This window comes from Nomascus leucogenys, chromosome 1a, assembly GCF_006542625.1.
Source record: "Nomascus leucogenys isolate Asia chromosome 1a, Asia_NLE_v1, whole genome shotgun sequence".
Classification (NCBI taxonomy): domain Eukaryota; kingdom Metazoa; phylum Chordata; class Mammalia; order Primates; family Hylobatidae; genus Nomascus; species Nomascus leucogenys.
The window spans coordinates 93,909,609-93,933,279 of record NC_044381.1 but is presented as its reverse complement, the minus strand read 5'-3'; the positions used below and the strand labels follow the sequence as shown (position 1 = coordinate 93,933,279).

Below are 23,671 nucleotides of genomic sequence, written 5' to 3'. Positions count from 1 at the left end.
TTCTTATTCTCATTGTCAATGCTTCTCTTAATCATCTTACCATATCATTTTCTGCTCTTCTCTATAACCCCCACTTACGTCCTCTTTACATTCACAGAGGTGGCATTTTCAGAATCCTACCTCTTCTCTCTATTGCTGCTACTTCCATTTAAGTCCATGCTGCAATCAGTTCTCAGTAGATTTCTAACTGGTATTCCTGTTTACACTCTTGCCCCAGAGTGTCTTCCCCAATGTCTTTTCCACATAGCAGCCAGAGTGATCCTTCTGAAGTGTAAGTTAAGTCATTATCACCTTATTATTAAAAATCCTCTAATGACTTTACTCAGAGTAATATCCAAAGCCTCATAATCTGGCACTGCTGCTACATCTCTGAATCTTCTTTCATTTTCCTTATTCATTCTGCTACTTGTGTAAATTGTGCATGCCTCCTTCCACCTCAGGGTTTTTACTTCTTTTCTCTTTTTTAAAAAATTCATTTCCCCAAGATTTTTCATGAGTTGCTCCCCCTTTCTCCCCCCCCGCCCCCAGATCTCTGCTTAAATATCAACCTCTTTGAAGGCATACTCGGTCAACTTATCAGAGATCACTATCTATATAAAATAGTGGCTCCCCCACCCTGCACTCTGTTCTCTTCATAGCACTTATCATTTCTGCTGTTGTATATGTTTTTGTTTGCCTGTATCTCCTCACTGTTTCTATTTTGTTGATTGCTGAATCTTCACTATTTAGAGTAGTTTCTGGCACATTGCGGGCTCTTAACTATTGAATAAATGAATGAATACACCCTCAAAGGGAAGAAAAGATGTAAAGTTGGTGGGGGGTAGGGATTAAATGTGTAGTCTCTTGGTCAGTTAAACTGCATTGTCTCCATTTGTATTCTTGGATTACATAGCTGTAAATAAAGTTTAAAAGCAAATCCAAGAACTTTTTTTTTTAATTTTTATTTTTTACTCTTTAAACTGGGTACTCAATGCTTCATCTCTAGTTGCTTTCTTCACCCAAAGAAAATGTATTGAATGAGTAGCTAAAATACCTACCTAAAATAAAATAGTGCTTTTTTTTGTTTTGGCTAATAGAATGGTGGAGGCAGGGATCAGTAACTTATAAAACCCCAGTTAAAGTAAAAATGCATGGCCGTGTACAGTGGCTCATGCCTGTAATGCCAACACTTTGGGACGCCAAGGTAGGAGGATCTCTGGGGGCCAGGAGTTTGAGGCTGCACTCAGCTTTGATGATGCCATTGCACTCCAGCCTGGGTGACAAGGTGAGACTCTGTCTCTTAAAAAAAAATAAAATTTTAAAATTTTGAAATATGTGGCCAAGCACAGTGTCTCACACCTGTAATCCCTGCACTTTGGGAGGCCGAGGTAGGCAGATCACCTGAGGTCAGGAGTTCAAGACCAGCCTGACCAATGGTGAAACGCTACCTATACCAAAAATACAAAATACCATACAGGCATGGTGGTGCATGCCTGTATCCCAGCTACTTAAGAGGTTGAGGTAGGAGAATAGTTTGACCCCGGAGGTGGAGGTTGCAGTGAGCTGAGACTGCGCCATTGCATTCCAGCCTGGGCAACAAGAGTGAGACTCCATCTCAAAAACAAACAAAAATTTTGAAATATGTGATTTTATTATAGTATATTCTTAGAAACTAGGTTTTCATTTAAAATTTCATTTTCCAAATTATTAACTGATTTGTGTCTTTTCCCTCTTCTTTTTAGGAAGAAAAAAGATGCAATTGATCCCTTACTATTCAAGTATAAAGTGCAACCCACTAAAAAAGAATTATATGAGTCTGCTATTGTTAAAGCAACACAAATCAGGTAAAACTCACTATCTTCTCAATAGTAGTTTAAAGTAGAATAATTATGTAAGATTAAGAAGGTCTGATGTAGAACAAATGGGAAGTACTGTGATTGCTTTCCTTTTTAAACATAAATGTACATTTATATGTTCATAGACTGATTAAAATACTAAGAATCCTGATGGCGGCCAGGCGCAGTAGCTCATGTCTGTAATCCTAGCACTTTGACAGGCCAAGCCAGGAGGATCACTTGAGGCCGGGAGTTCAAGACCAGCCTGGACTGTGTGGCAAGACCCTGTCTCTATTAGAAAAAAAAATCCTAATGGACTTATTGAGCCCTTTGTTTAGATGACTAGCCCCAAATAGTTTTCTATCTAAAGAATTAAAAAGGGTCCTATTTATGAAGTACTTTTCATGAGATAACTCAATTTTTAATGTTAATAAAGGTGCTTATAAATGTCACGTTTGTAGTATTCATTAGACAAACATTTGATCAGTTTTTTCCTATTCATTAAGAAAGTTAAATCATAAAAAATGAGTATCTTTAAAAAGTTCGTGTTTGAGGCCTAATCAAAGGAGACAGAAGTTAATATAAGAAGTTGCAGCCGGGCGCGGTGGCTCACGCCTGTAATCCCAGCACTTTGGGAGGCCGAGGCGGGCGGATCATGAGGTCAGAAGATCGAGACCATCCTGGCTAACACGGTGAAACCCCGTCTCTACTAAAAATACAAAAAATTAGCCGGGCATGGTGGCAGGCGCCTGTAGTCCCAGCTACACGGGAGGCTGAGGCAGGAGAATGGCGTGAACCCCGGGGGACAGAGCCTACAGTGAGCCGAGATTGCGCCACTGCACTCCAGCCTGGGTGAAAGAGAGAGACTCCGTCTCAAAAAAAAAAAAAAGTTGCTTTAGTGAGTAATTAATACATAAAAGAACTGGCTTTAGGTTATACAGATATATTTTAGGAAAATCCCTATTGTTGCCTGTTGGGTTTAGGCTCTTAGTCATCTGAAAGCAAGATGATATCAGCCAGCTATCAACCTGCCATCTAGGAGTCAGTCTTGTATTTCGTTTAATGTAGAATAATTTTTGCTTATGTTCTCATCCCTTTTGTTCCATATATATTCATGTATCCAAACAAAAGTGATACTAATATAAGTATTAAGAGAATCTTGAGATAGATATATCACTTTCTGTGGCTGTATTGAGGTGTGTGTGGTTTGTTGATTGGTTGGTTTTGGGGGGCTCATCATTAGTTTAAGATCTCTAGAGCATTCTACACTTTACTTTATATTCAAAAATAATATTCTAAAACTAATGTTTGATTATTCAAACTTTTAAAAATTTGTTTAGTTTATGGGCTAATGAATAGCATCGTTGAGACTACAGTTATTTTCCTTATTCACAGTTGAGTTTTTTTCTTTTGCCTTTAGTTCAGGATATGTTATTTATGTAATGTAACTCCCTATTTAATATTTTTCATTTTTCTATTTACTTTTTGACTTATACTTTAAATATAATTATTCTGCTAGATCATGGTTAGTCTTGGTTAGCTCATTTTCTTCTTAATTGGTAAGCCAAAGAATTACAACGTGAGAAAGTTATACTTCATAATAAAAGACTTAAGTGACTTATAGCTCTTTGTTAGCATCAAAAAATAGTACAATACTTTTTTTTAATAAAGAGATGGTAATATTCCTCTAATAAAGAAGAAGACTTGATATGCTAGAGTAGCATTGACAAGTAGAACTTTCTTTTATAATGGAAATGTTACATGTATGCTGTCCAACAGCCATGTGTCACTATTGAGCATTTGAAATGTAGCTAGAAAGAATGAGGGAACTGAGTTTTTAATTTTATTCATAAATAAACAGTATGTGGCTAGTAGCTACCATGTAAACTAATGAAGTCCTTGAGGACTAGTTTCTTCAGTAGTCAACAAGTAATTACCTTCTCTTTACCAGCTTGCAGAGATATAGCAGAGTCCTTGTTCTCATGGAGCTTTAAGTCTAGGAAAAGAATATAGTCATCCTTGGTTATCTGTGTGGGAGGGAAATCTTTGGATGTTCAAGTTTCATAAAATGGTGTAGTATTTGCATTTAACCCACACACATCTTCCCATGTACTTTAAATCATCTCCAGATTACTTATAATACCTAATACAATGTAAATGAAGTATAAATCATTGTTATACTGTATGGTTTAGGGAATACTGACAACAAAAAAAGTCTGCACATGTTTAGTACAGATGCAGTTTTTATTTTTTCCAAATACTTTTGATCTAAGGATGTGGAGGGCTAACTGTATGCATTTTTGGGAAGGCCACTACTTAAAAATCATATATTGTTTATTCACTTATAGGAGCTTTTAACGGCTTTTTCTTGAAAGGAACACATTGAACTCAATTAAAACATTTACTTTTTCCTAAAAATACTTCTATTTCTTTTCTATTGGTTTTGTTTGTGGTGGTGTTTGGTACTCTTGTGGTTTTTAATTGGGGGGCAAGGGAGAATAAAAAACAGTATGTTTTAGAATATTAATTTTAAGCCTCTTTTAATTTTCATCCCACTAATTTGTTGGTTGTCATGAGATTTAAATACAAAATGTTTTAAAATTTGATACAAGCTATGTTCAACTTTGTTTACAGTATCCACTTGAATATTGATTTGCAGCACTTAATATGATTTCTGGTAGTCTACTGATTTTAATTTGTTTTGTTTTGTTTTGTTTTTTTGAGACAGAGTCTCACTCTGTCTCCGAGACTAGAGTGCAGCAGGGCAATCTCGGCTTATTGTACCCTCGGCCTCCCAGGCTCAAGTGATTCTCCACCCTAAGCCTCCTGAGTAGCTGGGATTACAGGCATGTGCCACTACCGCCCAGCTAATTTTTTTTGTATTTTTAGTAGAGATGGGGTTTCATCATGTTGGCCAGGCTGGTCTTGAACTCCTGACCTCAAGTGATCCACCCTCCTCAGCCTCCCAAAGTGCTGGGATTACAGGCGTGAGCCACTGTGCCTAGCCTGATTTTAATTTTTAAGAGAATTGTAATGGTTATACTTGTAGGGGTAATCTAATTTTATAAAATTTGATTTACTCTCTATAGCATATTTTCCTTAAAGTTTGTTTTCTTTTTTTTCTTTTCTTTTCTTCTTTTTTTTTTTTTAGACAGAGTCTTGCTCTGTTGCCCAGGCTGGAGTGCAGTGGTGTGATCTTGGCTCACTGCCTCCTGTGTTCATGCCATTCATTTGCCTCAGCCTCCCGAGCAGCTGGGACTACAGGCACTCACCACCACACCCGGCTAATTTTTTGTATTTTTAGTAGAGACAGGGTTTCACCGTGTTAGCCAGGATTGTCTCAATCTCCTGACCTCGTCATCCACCCGCCTCGGCCTCCCAAAGTGCTGGGATTACAGGTGTGAGCCACTGCGCCCAGCCCTTGAAGTTTGTTTTCTCAGTGGCCCCTAAACAATAAATGCATATTGCTGTTTTTGTAATAGACTTTTTATAATAGATTCACTCATGTAGATCTTATAACTTCCTAGATAAACACCTCTGTAAAAGTTTCTTGTAACTTCTACATAAATACTGTTAGAAGATGAAGTGTCCTTTGATTCCTAGGCTTGAAATTCAGGTTATAAATTTACAGAGATTATGGAGTTGGGGTTGAACTCTTTGATGCTAACACTACCCCTCTTTGACTTCCTTGCCTCCTGTAGCCGGAGAAAACACCTATTTTCTCGTGATAAACTAAAGCTTTTTCTGAAGCAACACTGTGAACCACAAGATGGAGTCATTAAAATAAAGGTAATCAAATAATGAAATTATTTGTTGGAACACAGAAAACAAAATGGATAGTGTTATAAAGTTATAATATTGCTGAAATGTTATTTCAGAGATCATTAAAGATTGCTCTCTTTTAATCTGGAGCCAATTTTTAGTACTTTTGAAAAATATTTATTGGATTAAATACTATTTCTAAAATTGCTAGGTGGTTCAGTTACTACCACTTATAAAAAAGATCAACAAGGACAGGTGAAAATAGAAAATTTGGAAAAAGAAAAGTCATCAGGTGGGGCAGCTATAGCTTCCTAATACCTATAGTGTGGTTCTGGCTTACGAAGAATAGACAGATTCAAAGAACAATGCCAAACAGAGCCTATTAGATAAGAGAACAATGTATAATAGAGAGAGCATTGGCTGGGCACCGTGGCTTACTCCTGTAATCCTTGCACTTTAGGAGGCCAAAGTGTACATACTGCTTGAGCCCAGGAGACCAGCCTGGAGACCAGCCTGGGAAACATGGCAAACCCTGTATCTACAAAAATTACACAAATTAGCTGGGTGTAGTGGTGGGTAACTGTAGTCCCAGCTACTTAGGAAGCTGAGGTAAAAGGATCACCTGAGACTAGAGAGGTCAAGGCTGCTGTGAGCTGTGATTGTAGCACTGCACTCCAGCCTGGACAACAGAGTGAGACCCTGTCTCAAAATAATATAATAATAATAATAAAAATAAAAATTATCATGCTGATACTAAACAGACAGATTATATTTTGTCAATAACCATTAAGAGAGGAAAAAGTCAAGTTTTAGAGATTTCACAGTGCACACTAAATAAAAAGTTAAATGGTAAAACTCAAAGTAATTTTTTATAATGCAAAATATTCAACTTTTATTGGGATAAAGACACACTAAGTGAGAAAAGCAATAGAATGGAGCCTCATGCCTTTAGTCCCAGCTACTCTGAAGGCTGAGGTGGGAGGATCACTTGAGCCTGGGATTTCAGCCTATCAGAAGGTGGGAGGAGGGAGAGGATGGGGAAAAATAACTAATGGGTGCTTGCTTAAAACCTGCGTGATAAAGTAATCTGCACAACAAAACCCCCATGACACACGTTAACTATGTAACAAACCTGCAAATGCACCCCTGAACTTAAAATAAAAGTTTAAAAAGGCAGTAGAGTGGGTTAGAGAGATGTATGCATTTGTCACAAATCAGCTCCTGCATGTGTTAGATTTGTGCATTTCACTGTATATAAATGTTTAAAAAGAAGAGAAACTTTAAAAAAAGAATGAGTTTATGCAAAAAGTGAACATTTCAGGTCTCTAGAGGCAAGATTGATGAATAAAAATGGACACTTGGTTAACTATTGGAAAAATAAAGTTAAATCTAACTCAAAAGAAATGAAACAAATTTTAATGTTAAACATGATGAGGTACTTAGGAGAAATAGAAAAAAAAAATACCAAGGATGAGATTGAGCATAAACACAGGTTTTAAAATGTTATGAATAAGTGAGCCAATATCGTGCCACTGCACTCCAGCCTGGGCAACAGGAGACTCCGTCTAAGGGAAAAAAAAAAAAAAAAGTCATGCGTAGATTTCAAGGGCAAGTGCCGGGGGAAAAATACCTTGAGTAAATATAATGAAGAACGCAAATTTACTAGAGAAACATAAGCACCCCAGTAGGAAAATGGTCAAATAGATATGACTAAAATTCACAGTGGATGAAATATAAAAACTTGAAAACGTAAGATTGCATCATCTGAAAAATAATTTTTTAAAAATGTGAGCATATTTATGTATCTGCCTTGATAAGATTCAATTATGTTCTGTCTATAGCATTATCAGGCAGCTATATTAAATGATGCTTACAAAAAATTTTAAAGATTTAGATACTTGCGATAAATGGCTAGAACAGTGCCTGACACTTGGTAGGCAATTGATATATGTGAATAGTTGTATATGTATATTGTAAACAGCCAGTTGGCCAATTCCTCTAATTTACAAAGATTTCTTACACATCAATGAGCAAAGATGACCCAATTGGAAAATGGTGATAAAAGACATCAGCAAATATTTCAGCAAGGAGAAAGTCAATGAACATGGAAAGAAGCTCAACTTTACTTAATAAATAAATGAGAATTAAGGTCACAATAAACATTTTTCACTTAGAGTGTAATAGAAGATTATTAATGGATATGCTGGTGTATTAATCCATTCTCACACTGCTATAAAGACATACCTGAGACTGGGTAATTTATAAAGAAAAGAGGTTTAATCGGCTCACAGTTGTGTGGGCTGTACGGGCTTCTGCTTCTGGGGAGGCCTCAGGAAACCTACAATCATGGTGGAAAGCAAAGGGAAAGCAAGCACATCTTCACATGGCTGGCAGGAGAGAGCGTGAGGTGGGAGGTGCTACGCACTTTCAAACAACCAGATCTCATGAACAGCAAGCAGGGAAGCCCGCTCCATGATTCAGTCACCTCCTACCAGGCCCGCCCTTTAACACTGGGGAGTACAATTCCACATGAGATTTGGGTGGGGACACAGAGCCAAATTATATCAGCACAGCACTTTGTGAGCAAGCACACAAAGTTTGATAACCAGTTTTGGTGAGCATAGACTGCTGTTAGGAGTACCTACAAGTACACAAAGATGTGGGTTTTGTGTATTGTATGAATAAGGAACTTTGGCAATTAATGTACTAAAACATATTTTGGCCTTTATGAGTGTGTATATATATATTTGAGAAGAAACCACCGATGTGCTTTATATTCGTATTTAAGGTGAAATTCTGTAGATAATTACATAATTCTATTCTGTAGATAATCCTGTTATCCCACATAATTCAGAAGGTTATGTGGGATGCAATATGATCATTTTAATGAAATCTTCCTTAATGGGAAATTTTGATAGATTCTTGATTTATTATCATCGCCAGAACTGGTTGAATTCTAGGTGTTTAAAGCTGTGCTCTACCTACAAAAATAATTATACACAAAATACCCTTTTCTGTTTTGTTAACTTTTTGTATTTTGTGTCATTATTTTCTCACACACTTCCTGAAAGGTATTTCTGTAAATGGCACTTGTTTTCGTTGACTTGTTTGAGAGGAAGAATGATGATCTTGGCCATTAGGTCAAAAATAACAAAAAGTCTAGGGTTGCAAATGGATAAAAGGTAAGCAAGACTGGGCGCAGTGGCTTATGCCTATAATCCCAGCACTTTGGGAGGCCAAGGCGGGCAGATCACTTGAGGTCAGGAGTTCGAGACCAGCCTAGCCAACATGGTGAGACCCTGTCTCTACTAAAAATACAAAACTTAGCCAGATGTGGTGGCACGCACTTGGGAGACTGAGGCAGGAGAATCACTGGAACCTAGGAGGCAGAGGTTGCAGTGAACTGAGATCATGCCACTACACTCCAGCCAGGGTGACAGAGCAAGATTCTGTCCCAAATAAATAAATACGTAAATAAAATTAAAATAAAAGAACTTTAAAAGGCAAACAAATTCTAGATACAAGGTAAAAGGAGATAAACTATTGGATTTAGTAATTATTCTAGAACCACACCATTTCTGGCAAGAATGAGGTTGACTTCTGAACTTAAATTCTTTGTTAAAACTTTATAGGAATTTGCAAGTATTTCTGCTTTATCAAGACTAGAGGGATGTAATGGGAAATTTGATACATTAAGTATTTAAGTTATTACTCTACCCTGGGAGGAAAATCTAAATAAATGTTCAGCAGTTGGCAAATGGTTAAGAAGGGTTAATACAGTGGATTTTTAATGTTAAATATATGGATTGATTATTCATTTACATAGATTGATTATTCATTTACGTAGAAAATCTCACAAAATTTGTCAAAGCAAAACAAATTATTATATAATATATATGTAATTTTGAAATACAAGAAACTGTACAACCATTCTTGAGGTATTGTAAAGTAATCTTTGAACTGTGGTTTTCTTTCTGGTAAGGCTAATTAATTATATAGTGGAAAAAGGATTGATTAAACTAACTAAAATGTATTTTACTACACAATAATGCATAAAATTCTAATGCTTTTATCCTTATCTTTTTTTTTTTTTCTTTTTTTTTCCTGAAACAGAGTCTTACTCTGTCACCAGGCTGGTGTGCAGTGGCACAATCTCTGCTCACTGTAACCTCCACCTCCCAGGTTCAAGTGATTCTCCTGCCTCAGCCTCCCGAGTACCTGGGACTACAGACGTGTGCCACCACATCCAGCTGATTTTTGTATTTTTAGTAGAGATGGGGTTTCACCATGTTGGGCAGGATGGTCTCGATCTCTTGACCTCATGATCCGCCCGCCTTGGCCTCCCAAAGTGCTGGGATTACAGGCATGAGCCGCTGTGTCCAGCCTATCCTGATCTTTTAACAGCATTAATAGTGGCCATATGACATGTTAGGGCATATCTGTATGTTGTTTACTAATGTGTTATTATTGTACCCTATGTCTTTGTTTTATTAAGGCATCATCTCTTTCAACATATAAAATAGCAGAACAAGATTTTTCTTATTTCTTCCCTGATGATCCACCCACATTTATCTTCAGTCCTGCTAACAGACGAAGAGGGAGACCTCCCAAACGAATACCTGTTAGTCAAGTAAGTAGAGAATTGATTAAAACTACATTTTCATTGTTAGTAAAACAGTATTCAGAATCAAGAAGTATGTTTGTCTCCCCTGACATCCATAGCCTAGAGGAAGAAACTCATTACCTCACCAAAAAGTATGTGAGTGTGTTCTATATGTTGGTAACTGCTCAGCAATGAGGCTTGTAGAAGTTTCAGATGTGAATTAGATATGACTTTCATACCAAAAGGATTTTATACCAAAGTGGAAGCAAGCACATAAGCAATTACTGAAATGTAAAGCAGGGAATAAACTATGGGATTGAAGTGTAAAATAAAGAGCAATAAATTCTGACAGGAAGAAGTTATAGGGGGCTTTAAAAAAGCAATAATGCAGCCGGGCACAGTGGCTCTTGCCTGTAATCCCAGTACTTTGGGAGGCTGAGGTGGGTGGATATTTGAGTCTAGGAGTTCTAGACTAGCCTGGCCAACATGGCAAAACTCTGTCTCTACTAAAAATACAGGAGCCTGAGGCACGAGAATTGCTCAAATCCGGGAGGCAGACAGAGGCTGAGGTTGCTGTGAGCCCAGATCATGCCACATTGCACTGTAGCCTGGACAACAAAGCCAAGACTCCATCTTAAAAAAAAAAAAAAAAAAAAAAAAAAAACCTACACAAATTAATTAGGTTAGAGACATTCTTAGAAGAAATAAAATAAAAATAAAATTTGACATTGGCCACAAGAATTTTTCTGGTATGTCTTTTTTCTACATCTTTTATATTTGATATTTACACCATCTAGTTTATAAAGTAAGCTGAAAGTTTGTTTTTCTAATGCATTTTTAAGGCTCTTTCTATATATTACCAGTTTTTCCTGAGATATTCTTGTAATAATTTATAGAGCTACAGAGTTTATAGAGCTACATGTTCTGTTTATTACTAAGATTAGAGTTATTAACAGTTCAGTTACACTTTTTTTTTTTTTTTTTTGAGATGGAGTCTCACTCTGTCAGCCATGCTAGATTGCAGTAGCATGATCTTGGCTCACTGCAACCTCCACCTCCTGGGTTCAAGCAGTTCTGCCTCAGCCTCCTGAGTAGCTGGGGCTGCAGTGCATGCCACCATGCCTAGCTAATTTTTGCATTTTTAGTAGAGATGGGGTTTCACCATGTTGGCCAGGCTGCTCTCAAACGCCTGACCTCAAGTATTCTACCTGCCTTGGCCTCCCAAAATGCTAGGATTACAGGCATGAGCCCCTGTGCCCGGATCAATTATACTTTAGAATAAAAACTCATTTTAGACTGGGCATGGTGGCTCACACCTGTAATCCCAGCACTTTAGGAGGCTGAGGTGTGTAGCCCACTTGAGGTCAGGAGTTGAAGACCAGCCTGGCCAACATGGCAAAACCCCATATCTACTAAAAATACAAAAAAAATTAGCTGGGTATGGTGGCACATGCCTGTAATCCCAGCTACTCGAGAGGCTGAAGGAGAAGAATCACTTGAGCCCAGGAGGCAGAGGTTGCAGTGAGCTGAGATCACACCACTGCACTCCAGCCTGGGGGATAGAGCAAGACTTTGTCTCAAAAAAAAAAAAAAAAAAAAAAAATCATTTTAGTATAAAGAAAGTGTAATTGGTGAGAGTTTTAAATTTTTTGCTTTTTATTCTTACTATAAGAACCAGGCATACTATTTTGGATTTTTTTTTTAGGAGGACAATGTTGCTAATAAACAGACTCTTGCAAGTTATAGGAACAAAGCTACTAAAGAAAGAGAGAAACTTTTGAAACAAGAAGAAATGAAGTCACTGGGTGAGTTTTGACATTCTTTCCAAAAGCTGATTAGGAATAAGAAAGAATATTTCTCTGCGCCTGAGTGGGGGATGTTTCCGAAATGGCATGTTTCTGGTTAATTGTTTCAAAGTGCAGTTATTTTTTCTATCAGATAACTATTGTTTGTTTGTTTGCTTGTTTTATAAATAAGACCGCTTCATCTCTTAAAATTTCGTGGTCTTGCATATTCCCTATTAAATTGCTTAGTGCTAGATTAAGCAGAAGTTTGAGTTTCCAGGGCTTACAAACTGGGGCTATTTTGTTTGATTCACACAGCCTTTTAAAACATTGCTTCCCAAACCTGAATATACATATGAATCACTTGGGGATCTTGTTAAAATGAAGATTGTAAATTAGGTCTGGTGAGGGAATGATTTTTTAACAAGATGATGCATTTTTTAACAAGATGATGATAACCTTACTGCTGGTCTTCAGATCACACTTTGGGTGTTAGGGCTTTCAAAGGCACAGATATGTTTGTCCCAGTACTGTAGTTTGTCATAAACTTAGCCAATTTGCTTTTCCTGTTTTAATAATCTGCTGGCTCCCTGTAGGAATTTTAAGAGTCTCTACTAATCTCATTTAACTTTAAATTATTTCAAGGATTCTGTTGTTACATCAAAAAAATTGCCAAGTGTTATTTTGTCTATATATATAGTTCTAAGTTTGATTTTTCTTCACAGCTTTTGAAAAGGCTAAATTAAAAAGAGAAAAAGCAGATGCCCTAGAAGCGAAGAAAAAAGAAAAAGAAGATAAAGAGAAAAAGAGGGAAGAATTGAAAAAAATTGTTGAAGAGGAGAGACTAAAGAAAAAAGAAGAAAAAGAGAGGCTTAAAGTAGAAAGAGAAAAGGTATTCATTTGAGTATATTAGCTATACTCTCTACATATAGTAATACTACTTTACATATCTACAGCTATGGTTGATTTTTAAATGCTTTTACTACTTTCATTCACATTTATGAATATGCATAGAAAGTTGATTTGTTTATCTCCCTTTTGCTTTGGAAAATTTAACATGCCTTTACACATCACTTAAAACTTCTTTTAGAATGCAGTTCTAAATGATTTTGTTGTTTAGACTTCCAAATTTAGGGAAGATTATATATGTAAAAGTTTATATGTAAAACTTTAAGAGGTAAAATACGCAGTTTGAAAAATAAAATAGGCCGGGTGCAGTGGCTCACACCTATAATTCCAGCACTTTGGGAGGCCAAGGCAGGTGGATCATGAGGTCAGGAGTTCGAGACCAGCCTGGCCAGGATGGTGAAACCCCATCTCTACTAAAAATACAAAACTTAGCAGGGCATGGTAGTATGCGCCTGTAATCCCAACTACGAAGGAGGCTGAGGCAGGAGAATCGCTTGAACATGGGAGGTGGAGGTTACAGTGAGCCAAGATCACGCCACTGCACGCCAGCCTGGGCGACAGAACAAGACTCCGTCTCAAAAAAAAAAATGAATAATGTTCTTATCCTACTTGAAAAATAAGGTGTAATAATAGTGTTTCAGCAAATCTTTGATTGTGGTCTTCAGTGATACATATTCCTTAGAGAATTCTATAGCTGGTTTCCTCCAAAGTCATTTTCAGAGATTTCTTGGGATATTCACAAGTAACCTTAGAGGATCATATTACATGCTCTGTGCCCATTTTAGTTGTCTATAGTCTCCCTTGAATTTTTTTTTTAATTATACTTTAAGTTCTAGGGTACCCGTGCACAACGTGCAGGTTTGTTACATATGTATACATGTGCCATGTTGGTTTGCTGCACCCATTAACTCGTCATTTACATTAGGTATTTCTCTTAATGCTATCCCTCCCCCCTCCCCCCACCCCACAACAGGCCCTGGTGTGTGATATTCCCCACCCTGTGTCCAAGTATTCTCATTGTTCAAGTCCCACCTATGAGTGAGAACATGCAGTGTTTGGTTTTCTGTCCTTGTGATAGTTTACTGAGAATGATGGTTTCCAGCTTCATCCATGTCCCCGCAAAGGACATGAACTCATCCTTTTTTATGGCTGCATAGTATTCCATGGTGTATATGTGCCACATTTTCTTAATTCAGTCTATCATTGATGGACATTTGGGTTGGTTCCAAGTCTTCGCTATTGTGAATAGTGCAGCAGTAAACATACGTGTGCACGTGTCTTTATAGCAGCATGATTTATAACCTTTCAGTATATACCTAGTAATGGGATCACTGGGTCAAATGGCATTTCTAGTTCTAGATCCTTGAGGAATCGCCACACTGTCTTCCACAATGGTTGAACTAGTTTACACTCCCACCAACAGTGTAAAAGCATTTCTATTTCTCCACATCCTCTCCAGCATCTGTTGTTTCCTGACTTTTTAATGATCGCCATTCTAACTGCTGTGAGATGGTATCTCATTGTGGTTTTGATTTGCATTTCTTTGATGACCAGTGATGAGCATTTTTTCATGTGTCTTTTGGCTGCATAAATGTCTTCTTTTGAGAAATGTCTGTTCATATCCTTCGCCTGCTTTTTGATGAGGTTGTTTGCCTGGGTATCACCAACGGAGCCTGCAGAACAGCAAATATTGCAGAACAGCAAATATCGCTGCCTTATCCTTCCTCTGGAAGCTTCATCTCAGAGGGGCACCTACCTGTATGAGGTGTCAGTTGGCCCCTACTGGGAGGTGTCTCCCAGTTAGGCTACACAGGGGTCAGGGACCCACTTGAGGAGACAGTCTCTCTGTTCTCAGAGCTCAAAAACCGTGCTAGGAGCTGCCAGACAGGGATGTTTAAGTCTGTAGAAGTTTCTGCTGCTTTTTGTTCAGCTACACCCTGCCCCCAGAGGTGTGGTCTACAGAGGCAGCCAGCCTTTCAGAGCTGCGGTGGGCTCCGCCCAGTTTGAGCTTCCCCGGCTGCTTTGTTTACCCACTCAAGCCTCAGCAATGGCGGACCCCCTCTCCCGCTGCCAGGCCACTGCCTCGCAGGTGGATCTCAGACTGCTGCACTAGCAGTGAGCAAGGCTCTGTGGGCATGGGACCCGCTGAGCCAGGCGTGGGATGTAATCTGCTGGTGTGCCGTTTGCTAAGACTGTTGGAAAAGCGCAGTATTTGGGCAGGAGTGTCCCGATTTTCCAGGTGCAGTCTGTCCAGGCTCCCCTTGGCTAGGAAAGGGAAATCCCCTGACACCCTGCGTTTCTTGGGTGAGGCGATGCCCGCCCTGCTTTGGCTCGCCCTCCGTGGGCACCAGTCCCAATGAGATGAACCAGGTACCTCAGTTGGAAATGCAGAAATCACCCTCTTCTGCATTGATCACGCTGGGAGCTGCAGACCGGAGCTGTTCCTATTCAGCCATCTTGGAAGGGAAACCAAATGTTTGTCAAATAGGCCATTGAGGTGGTATAGGAGGTCTAATATAAGTTTACTCCAGAAAACATAGAGGACAGAAAAATCACCAGAAATCTGATGGTAACATTTAGAGATAAAATTAACACTTTTTTTTTGAGATGGAGTGTCACTCTGTCGCTCAGGCTGAAATGCAGTGGCTTGATCTGGGTTCAGTGCAACCTCTGCCTCCCAGATTCAAGCAATTCTCCTGCCTCAGCTTCCCGAGTGGCTGGGATTAGACGTGCCCACCACCACGCCTGGCTAATTTTTGTATTTTTAGTAGAGATGGGGTTGCACCATGTTGGCCAGGCTGGTCTCAAACTCCTGACTTCAAATGATCTGCCCGCCTCGACCTCCCAAAGTGCTAGGATTACAGGCATGAGCCACTGCACCTGGCCAGAGAGAATTAACACTTTGATTTGTTTATTTCTAGTCTTTATCCTCTGCCTTAAAAAAACAGATCACTCACCATTTAAAGTTTTATATGCTTTTTTTTATCTAACATGATCATAAACATTCTTTCATGTTATTAAATAATCTTAAGTGGAATTTTTAATGACTGCATAACTTATTAGTCATAGCTAAGTGCTTTAAATAATACTGCTGTGTTCAAATTTCTCAATAAAGTCTTCTTTTTTTTTGGACTATGTCCCAGGATAAATTTGTAGAAGTAGAATAAATCAAAGGGTAAGAATATTTTTAAAACTTTCTATACATATACATCACTAAGTATTTCCCAAGCATGTGCTTATTTACTCTGTTAGCAACAATGAATTAGAATGTTAACCTTATTTGATCCTATAAGAATTATTTCTGAGGTTGGGGGTGGATAATTTATTTAAGCAGACTATTCAAGTTACAGCAAGTTCTGTAACTATCTAGGCATTTTATGTTGAAAATTTGATAAGTGCACATCTGTTTACCTCTGTTCTTCCTAAATTTCAAAGAAGAGAATAATAACATATTAAATATACTTACTGGAAAAATAGTAAAATATTTTACTTACACTGCTTTATTAGAGACATTTAGCAGTTATTATTTATCTTGCAATTTCAAAAACCAGAATCAAAAAGTAAGGGTTTCAAAAGACCGAGAGAGTAAGAGAAATAGCCTGAATTACAAGAAAGAAGTCCATCTATTCTAATATTGTTGCTTTTAATTATTGTTCCCTCTTTGTGTCTCTAGGCTGTTATCAGATTCAAATGAATCTTGAAAATGACAAATGTATTACAAATATAAGGGGAAGTTTCATTTTAGGCAGTCTAATAATTTATTTTGCTAGGATCTTATTGATAGGAAGTAGAGGGAAAGCTATAGATCAAGTCAGATTAAATTAATATTTATTCAAGAGCTGCCCAGGCTGCAGTGCAGTGGTGTGATCTCAGTTCACCCCAACCCTCTCCTCCTGGGTTCAAGCGCTTCTTGTGCCTCAGCCTCCTGAGTAGCTGGAACAACAGGCGCGTGCCACCACACCCAGCATATATATATATGTTTGTATTTTTAGTAGAGATGGAGTTTCACCATTTTGGCCAGGCTGGTCTCAAACTTCTGACCTCAAGTAATCCACCTGACTCTGACTCCCAAAGTGCTGAGATTACATATGTGAGCCACTGCACTCGGCCCATTTTCAGTCTTCATAGCATTATTTTGATAGGTATTATTTTGATCAGTGGTTCTAAAACTTTAGCGTGTATTAAAAACCACCAGAAGGGCTTGCTAGAACACCAGTTGCCAAGTCCTAACCTCAGAGTTACTGCTTCAGTAGGTATGGGGTAAGGTCCAAGTATTTGCATTTCTAACAAGTTCTCAGGAGATGCCGATGCTGCCATGTAAATTTCTTACATGAATTGTTATTAACTTTTAAAAATTTTTAGGAAAGAGAGAAGTTACGTGAAGAAAAGCGAAAATATGTGGAATACTTAAAACAGTGGAGTAAACCTAGAGAAGATATGGAATGTGATGACCTTAAGGTATAAACATGTTATGTGATGTTTGGCACACATAGGTTTTAAATGCCCTGTGTGGCTTTGCTGATGAAATCATTCTTTTATTTAATAGCAGCCTCTTTTCTTTATATTTAACCGAGAGGAAATAGCTAGTTAAGCAAATGTTCACACTTAGAATTCCAAGGTAGCATTGTTAGTGTTTTATAATCAGCTTTGATAATGATTCTTATTCTGTAGAAATAATAGGTCAGTTTGTGTGATCCTTAATAATCCAAAAACCACTGTAGCCAGGCATGCATTTAGCTTGATTGCTAGGTAAGGATTCTGCCTATTTCCAGAAATGGCCAAAGTGTCCAAATCAAACTCATTCAATTTCAGTAAATCAAAATCAGTAGATGGTAGATTAATTATGTTCCAAATCATAAGGTGATACTACATTGAAGGTAGTATTTCACAGCTGATTTGACTTCAGAATGTGGGTTAAGAGACTCTTACTAGGAAATATAGTCAGAAATACACTCAGCCTAAAGTTAAGGAAGTATAAGTATAAGGAAGAAAATGTTCCTTTCTCCCAGTCCCTTCTCAGGAACTGTGATTTAGTAAAGTTGGAACAAGTTCAGGACATCTATAATTTTAGAAGTTTCAAAGCTGATTGTGATAAACAGCAAGGGTTGAGAACCAGTAGCTTACAAAGAATACTTCTTAATAGTTAGGTAAAAAGTATGTCATCTCTACCTTTTAAGTTTTCCTGTTCTTGGTTCAAATAGTTATATAAATTGTTTAATCTTTCAGGAACTTCCAGAACCAACACCAGTGAAAACTAGACTACCTCCTGAAATCTTTGGTGATGCTCTGATGGTTTTGGAGTTCCTTAATGCATTTGGGGAACTTTTTGATCTTCAAGATGAGTTTCCTGATGGAGTAACCCTAGGCAAGTGCTTTAGTTATCTATTGCTACATTATAGTTCATCTTAAAATTAGTGGCTTTAAAAAAACAAGCCATCCTGTAAGGTTCTGTGGGGGCACTGGAGCTGGGATCTCTCTGGTCTGGCTAGATGTTCAAAATGGCTTCTTCTCACACAGGTCTGGTGCCTCGGTCCTCTTCATGTGGCCTTTCATTTCATCAGAGTATCTCATACTTATTATGTGGCACCTGGGGGCTCTAAGAAGCAGGAAGCAGAAACTGCTAGCCCTCTTAAAGCCTAGGCCTGGAATTGGCACAGCCTTACTTCTGCCACATTCCATTGGTCAGAGCAGTGAGAGGCCACCGTGGGATTCAACAGGATTGTGGAATAGACTCCACTTCTTGAGCAGGGAGTGGTATATGGGTGTTTGCAGACAGGTTATTGCCTACCTTTAATTTGTAATTCTCTTTGGCCTGTGTACTTACATACTTTTACTTTGTATAAACATTTATAATGAGTTTAGTATAAGGAAAGATTTGGATCAAATTTCGAATTTTTGGCTGTCACATGGTAAAATAATTTTCTTAAAATCCATGTAGAGACTTTGAAATAGAGAATTATAATGCCACTCATTGTTTTTTTTCTTGAGACAGAGTCTTGCTCTGTCGCCTAGGCTAGAGTGCAGTGGCGCAATCTTGGCTCACTGCAAGCTCCACCTCCAGGGTTCAAGCAATTCTCCTGCCTCAGCCTCCCAAGTAGCTGGGACTACAGGCACCCACCACCATACCCAGCTAATTTTTTTCTTTTTTTTTTGAGACGGAGTCTCGCTCTGTCGCCCAGGCTGGAGTGCAATGGCGTGATCTCGGCTCACTGCAACCTCCATCTCCAGGGTTCAAGCAATTCACTGCCTCAGCCTCCCAAGTAGCTGCGATTACAGGCACCCGCCACCACCCCCAGCTAATTTTTGTATTTTTAGTAGAGACAGGCTACTGTCTTGAAGGCTGGTCTTGAACTCCTGACCTTGTGATTTGCCCGCCTTGGCCTCCCAAAGTGCTGGGATTACAGGCGTGAGCCACAGCTCCTGACTCAATTTTTTTGTATTTTTAGTAGAGACGAGGTTTCACCATGTTAGCCAGGATGGTCTTGATCTCCTGACCTCGTGATCCGCCCGCCTTGGCCTCGCAAAGTGCTGGGATTACAGGCGTGAGCCACTGTGCCCGTCCTATAATGCCACTCTTAATTTAATATTTAATGTATATTCTTTAGGAGGGCTTTCAAATTCTTTTATGTCTCCTTATGAGGTGGATGAGGCAAGAATCATTGTGTCTTATAGATTAAGGAGGTCTGAACAGTGCTGGTTTAGGTTAGATGAATTAGATAAGAAACATTTATGACTTAATATTATGACATAATATTAGGATTAAAACCTAATGCGGATAATGACCTCTGCTATGCACTATTTGCATATACATAGCCCTCAAGAACAGTGGCACAATAACAAATATTTGCATTGTTCAGATTAGAATAAAATTGTAATTTTTGAAATGTGCCTTAATTTGTATCTTAAATTTAAATTTAAATGAAATATGTTGAACTTTTGAGGCTATTTTGACTTACTTGAATGAGGTGACTTTGGCTTACGATTTTATTGTAATCATTATAAGTTGTTTCTTATTTTGGCTTGGATAATACTTGGTTATACTTTCATAAATTGATGCTTAAGAAAATAGTCGCACATACTATTGTTGATTACATGTTTATTCCAGTGGAGTTGTTTTTTCAGTACATGAACAGAACTTTAAATTTATTTTAAACATTTTATTCACAGAAGTATTAGAGGAAGCTCTTGTAGGAAATGACAGTGAAGGCCCACTGTGTGAATTGCTTTTTTTCTTCCTGACTGCAATCTTCCAGGCAATAGCTGAAGAAGAAGAGGAAGTAGCCAAAGAGCAACTAACTGATGCTGACACCAAAGGTCAGAGTTCAACGTTATTGCTGACTGAACCATAGTAGTTTTGTAGCGAAACTAATTTTTGAAGGCTGATTTTAAATGAAATTGGCTTTTATGCTTATAAAATATAGTTGTTCAGGTTACCTGATGTTGTATCATATGCTACAACATATGGATTATGTTATAAAAATTTTGTTTTGGTATAACCTGTGTCTGACAACCTTAAAGATATTTTCCCTCAGTCTATCTTGCTTTTATTCCTTTAGACTTTTCCTATGATTTAGGAGCATTACAGATTTCATTGACCAGTATCTGTAATTCCAAGAAATTCTGCTAACTAGCACTCTAGCACTGTTTCTTTGTTTTTTGGGGTATTTTTTGGCCCTCAACTAAGGAAATACTTTTTTTTTTTTTTTTTTTTTGAGACAGAGTTTCGCTCTGTTGCCAGGCTGGAGTGCATTGGCGTGATCTTGGCTCACCACAACCTCCGCCTCCCAGGTTGGAGCAATTCTCCTGCCTCAGCCTCCTAAGTAGCTGGGATTACAGACGCCCGCCACCATGCCCAGCTAATTTTTGTATTTTTTAAATAGAAACGGGGTTTCACTGTGTTGGTCAGGCTGGTCTCGAACTTCTGACCTCAGGTGATCCACCCGCCTTGGCCTCCCAAAGTGCTGGGATTACAGGCGTGAGCCACTGCGCCTGGCCAGGAAATACTTTAATTGTAATTAATACTTTAAAATGAAAATACTACACTGATTTCATTTTAGATCTGACAGTTTTTACATCAGAGTTAAGTAAAATTTTACTTCTGAGTTTGAACTAGATAATTTACCCTTTAAGTTCTGTACGCTTAAATATCTGGAGTCAGTGTATGGTACGTGTTAATGTAGGGATAATTCTTGAGGCAAACCCTTTCATATTTTTAAAACAGTATGTTCACTATTTTGTTTAGGATTTACCTCAGTCAGAGGAAATGTTAAGCATTTCTAATAAGAGATTGATTTGGCGTCCTGAATAATACCCTCAGCTTTGCCATATATGAGATTTAGGACCAGAAACTTGATTAAACAATACTTGAGTGCGTTGCATAAAAATTCACAGTAAGAAAGAACTGTTAGGAGACATCTTGATATCAGAATATTGGTACAGAAAGATGGGACATTCCTCCAGTCAGATAGTTTTGTTGACCTTAGATAATTCAGGATCATCTTTCTTTATGCCTGGTCTCTGAAGCAACAGGATATTGATGAGTATGCATTGATGTTTGTTGCCTTTTGATTTTACAGCCTGAGTTCAAGCAAAAATATATTTATATCTAGCTTGAGTGCTAACCACCATAGGTTCCTTATTAAGACCATTTTAAGCAATATGACCCCTACTGTCATCTCAGATAATTTAGTCAATTAAATGATAATTCTTTTAGCTGTTTATTAGTGGCCAACAGCATTATAGGGTTATTGATCAAATTCTAACAATACAAGACATAAAGCTGTATTTAATTCCAGATTTGAATTTTGTAGTTTTGGAAGTCATGGTGGAAAACAAAAGTGTGGTAAAAAGGAAATGGTATGGGAAAATCAGTATAAAGGAAAAATATATATTAAGCAATGGTTGGTGTTTGAATTGCCATTACTACTCTTTTCTCTTTTTTCTTTTCTTTTCTTTTCTTTTCTCTTTTCTTTTCTTTTCTTTTCTTTTCTGAGATGGAGTTTCACTCTTGTTGCCCAGGCTGGAGTGCAGTGGCACAATCTTGACTTACTGTAACCTCCGCCTCCCGGGTTCAAGCAATTCTCCTGTCTCAGCCTCCTGAGTAGCTGGGATTACAGGTATGCGCCACCATGCCCAGCTAATATTGTATTTTTAGTAGAGACAGGGTTTCTCCATGTTGGTGAGGCTGGTCTCGAACTCCCGACCTCCGGGTCTGACCGCCTCGGCCTCCCAAAGTGCTGGGATTACAGGCTTGAGCCACCACGCCCAGCTGCCATTACACTTTTATTATTGATCTATGAGTTTTTTAAATAACTATTCCCTATATAGGACTGTGTATTAATATAAGATGTATCTCTCTAAGTAAGTATTGGCCACTAAATAAAAGTTTTAATGCTCTGTTTGAAAATATTTAGCCTGGGTGACATAGTGAGACCCCTGTCTCTACAAAAAATAAAACAAGGCTGGGTGTGGTGGCTCATGCCTGTAATCCCAACATTTTGGGAGGCTAAGGTGGGCAGATCACTTAAGGTCAGGAGTTCAAGACCAGCCTGACCAACATGGTGAAACCCCATCTCTACTAAAAATACAAAAATTAGCCAGGCATGGTGGTGCATGCCTGTAATCCCAGCTACTTGGGAAGCTAAGGCACCATAATCCCTTGAACCCAGGAGGCAGAGGTTGCAGTGATCCGAGATCACGACACTGCACTCCAGCCTAGGCAATAGAGAGAGACTCTGTGTCTCAAATAAATAAATAAATAAATAAATAAATAAAAATTAGCCAGGTGTAGTGGTGCATGCCTATAGCCCCAGCTACTTGGGAGGCTGAAGTGGGAGGATTGTTTGACCCTGGGAGTTTGAGGCTGCAGTGATCTGTGATCATGCCACTGCATGCCATCCTGGGACAGAGTGAGACCCTGTTTCAAAGGAAAAAAAAAGAGAAAATATTTATTTAAATGTTAGGGAGGGAAAAAAAAGTAAGTCTGGCATGTTTCACTCTTTTCTCACTTCCCTGTTATTTATTATTGGCCACATTTTATATGGTTACTGAAGATCACACAGCTAATAAGTAATGTAAGAGACGCATTGTTTCATTAAATTCTCATACTACTCTTTTGAGGTAGATATTATTTTCTCCATTTTACATATAAAGAAACTGAGGCTTAGTTTGAAGAAACATGGCTAATAAGGAATTGATGGGATACAAGCTCAAGCAGTCTGATCTAGATACTCATTACAATTGTGCTATGTTGTTTCATAATACGGTAAAGAAGTTGAAATTTTGAATATTTGTTTCTCTGGCATTGCCTGTAAAATTATTTGTCTTTGAGAACATCTAATTTCTTTGGCCCTTGGTCTCCCTGTTTTTATAACAAACCTGAGAGATTTTGACTACCAATTTAAAAAATCTTACATTTAATACATCAGTTCCTCTCCTTAGTCTTATATCATGAACTAAAAAGCCCTTTAAAGTATGGGAACAAGAGCATCCTCTTTATATAGAACAGTTTTGTGTATTTGTTGGATCATTGTCTAGTGTTAGAATTGTATGCACCTAATTCTAGATTATCATGACAATAAATATATCTGTTGCAGGTGGTCATAAAATACTGGATATAATTCAGCTATATTCTCTTGGTTGTGATGTACCCAAGTGACTATCACTAAGCAAATCCTAGAATGATATTTACAGTTTCTTAAGAATGACATATGATAGATAAAGCGTTAAAGAATATATTTTAGCATATTACTTTAACACAATTAAAAATACATTTCATTGGTTTTTCATTTCCTAAAGGC

The 23,671-nt window shown here is 38.0% G+C and overlaps 1 protein-coding gene across 1 annotated transcript in view; it reads left to right on the top strand.

The window, feature by feature from the left end:
• Positions 1-23,671, top strand: part of BAZ1A (bromodomain adjacent to zinc finger domain 1A) — a 118,767-nt gene that overhangs the window by 58,826 nt on the left and 36,270 nt on the right. The window contains exons 5-12 of the mRNA XM_030813352.1: positions 1,722-1,823; positions 5,516-5,603; positions 10,072-10,206; positions 11,885-11,984; positions 12,689-12,855; positions 17,235-17,330; positions 18,099-18,237; positions 20,040-20,186. Of these exons, the coding sequence (XP_030669212.1) occupies positions 1,722-1,823; positions 5,516-5,603; positions 10,072-10,206; positions 11,885-11,984; positions 12,689-12,855; positions 17,235-17,330; positions 18,099-18,237; positions 20,040-20,186 (974 nt within the window). The remainder of the gene's footprint in view (positions 1-1,721; positions 1,824-5,515; positions 5,604-10,071; positions 10,207-11,884; positions 11,985-12,688; positions 12,856-17,234; positions 17,331-18,098; positions 18,238-20,039; positions 20,187-23,671) is intronic.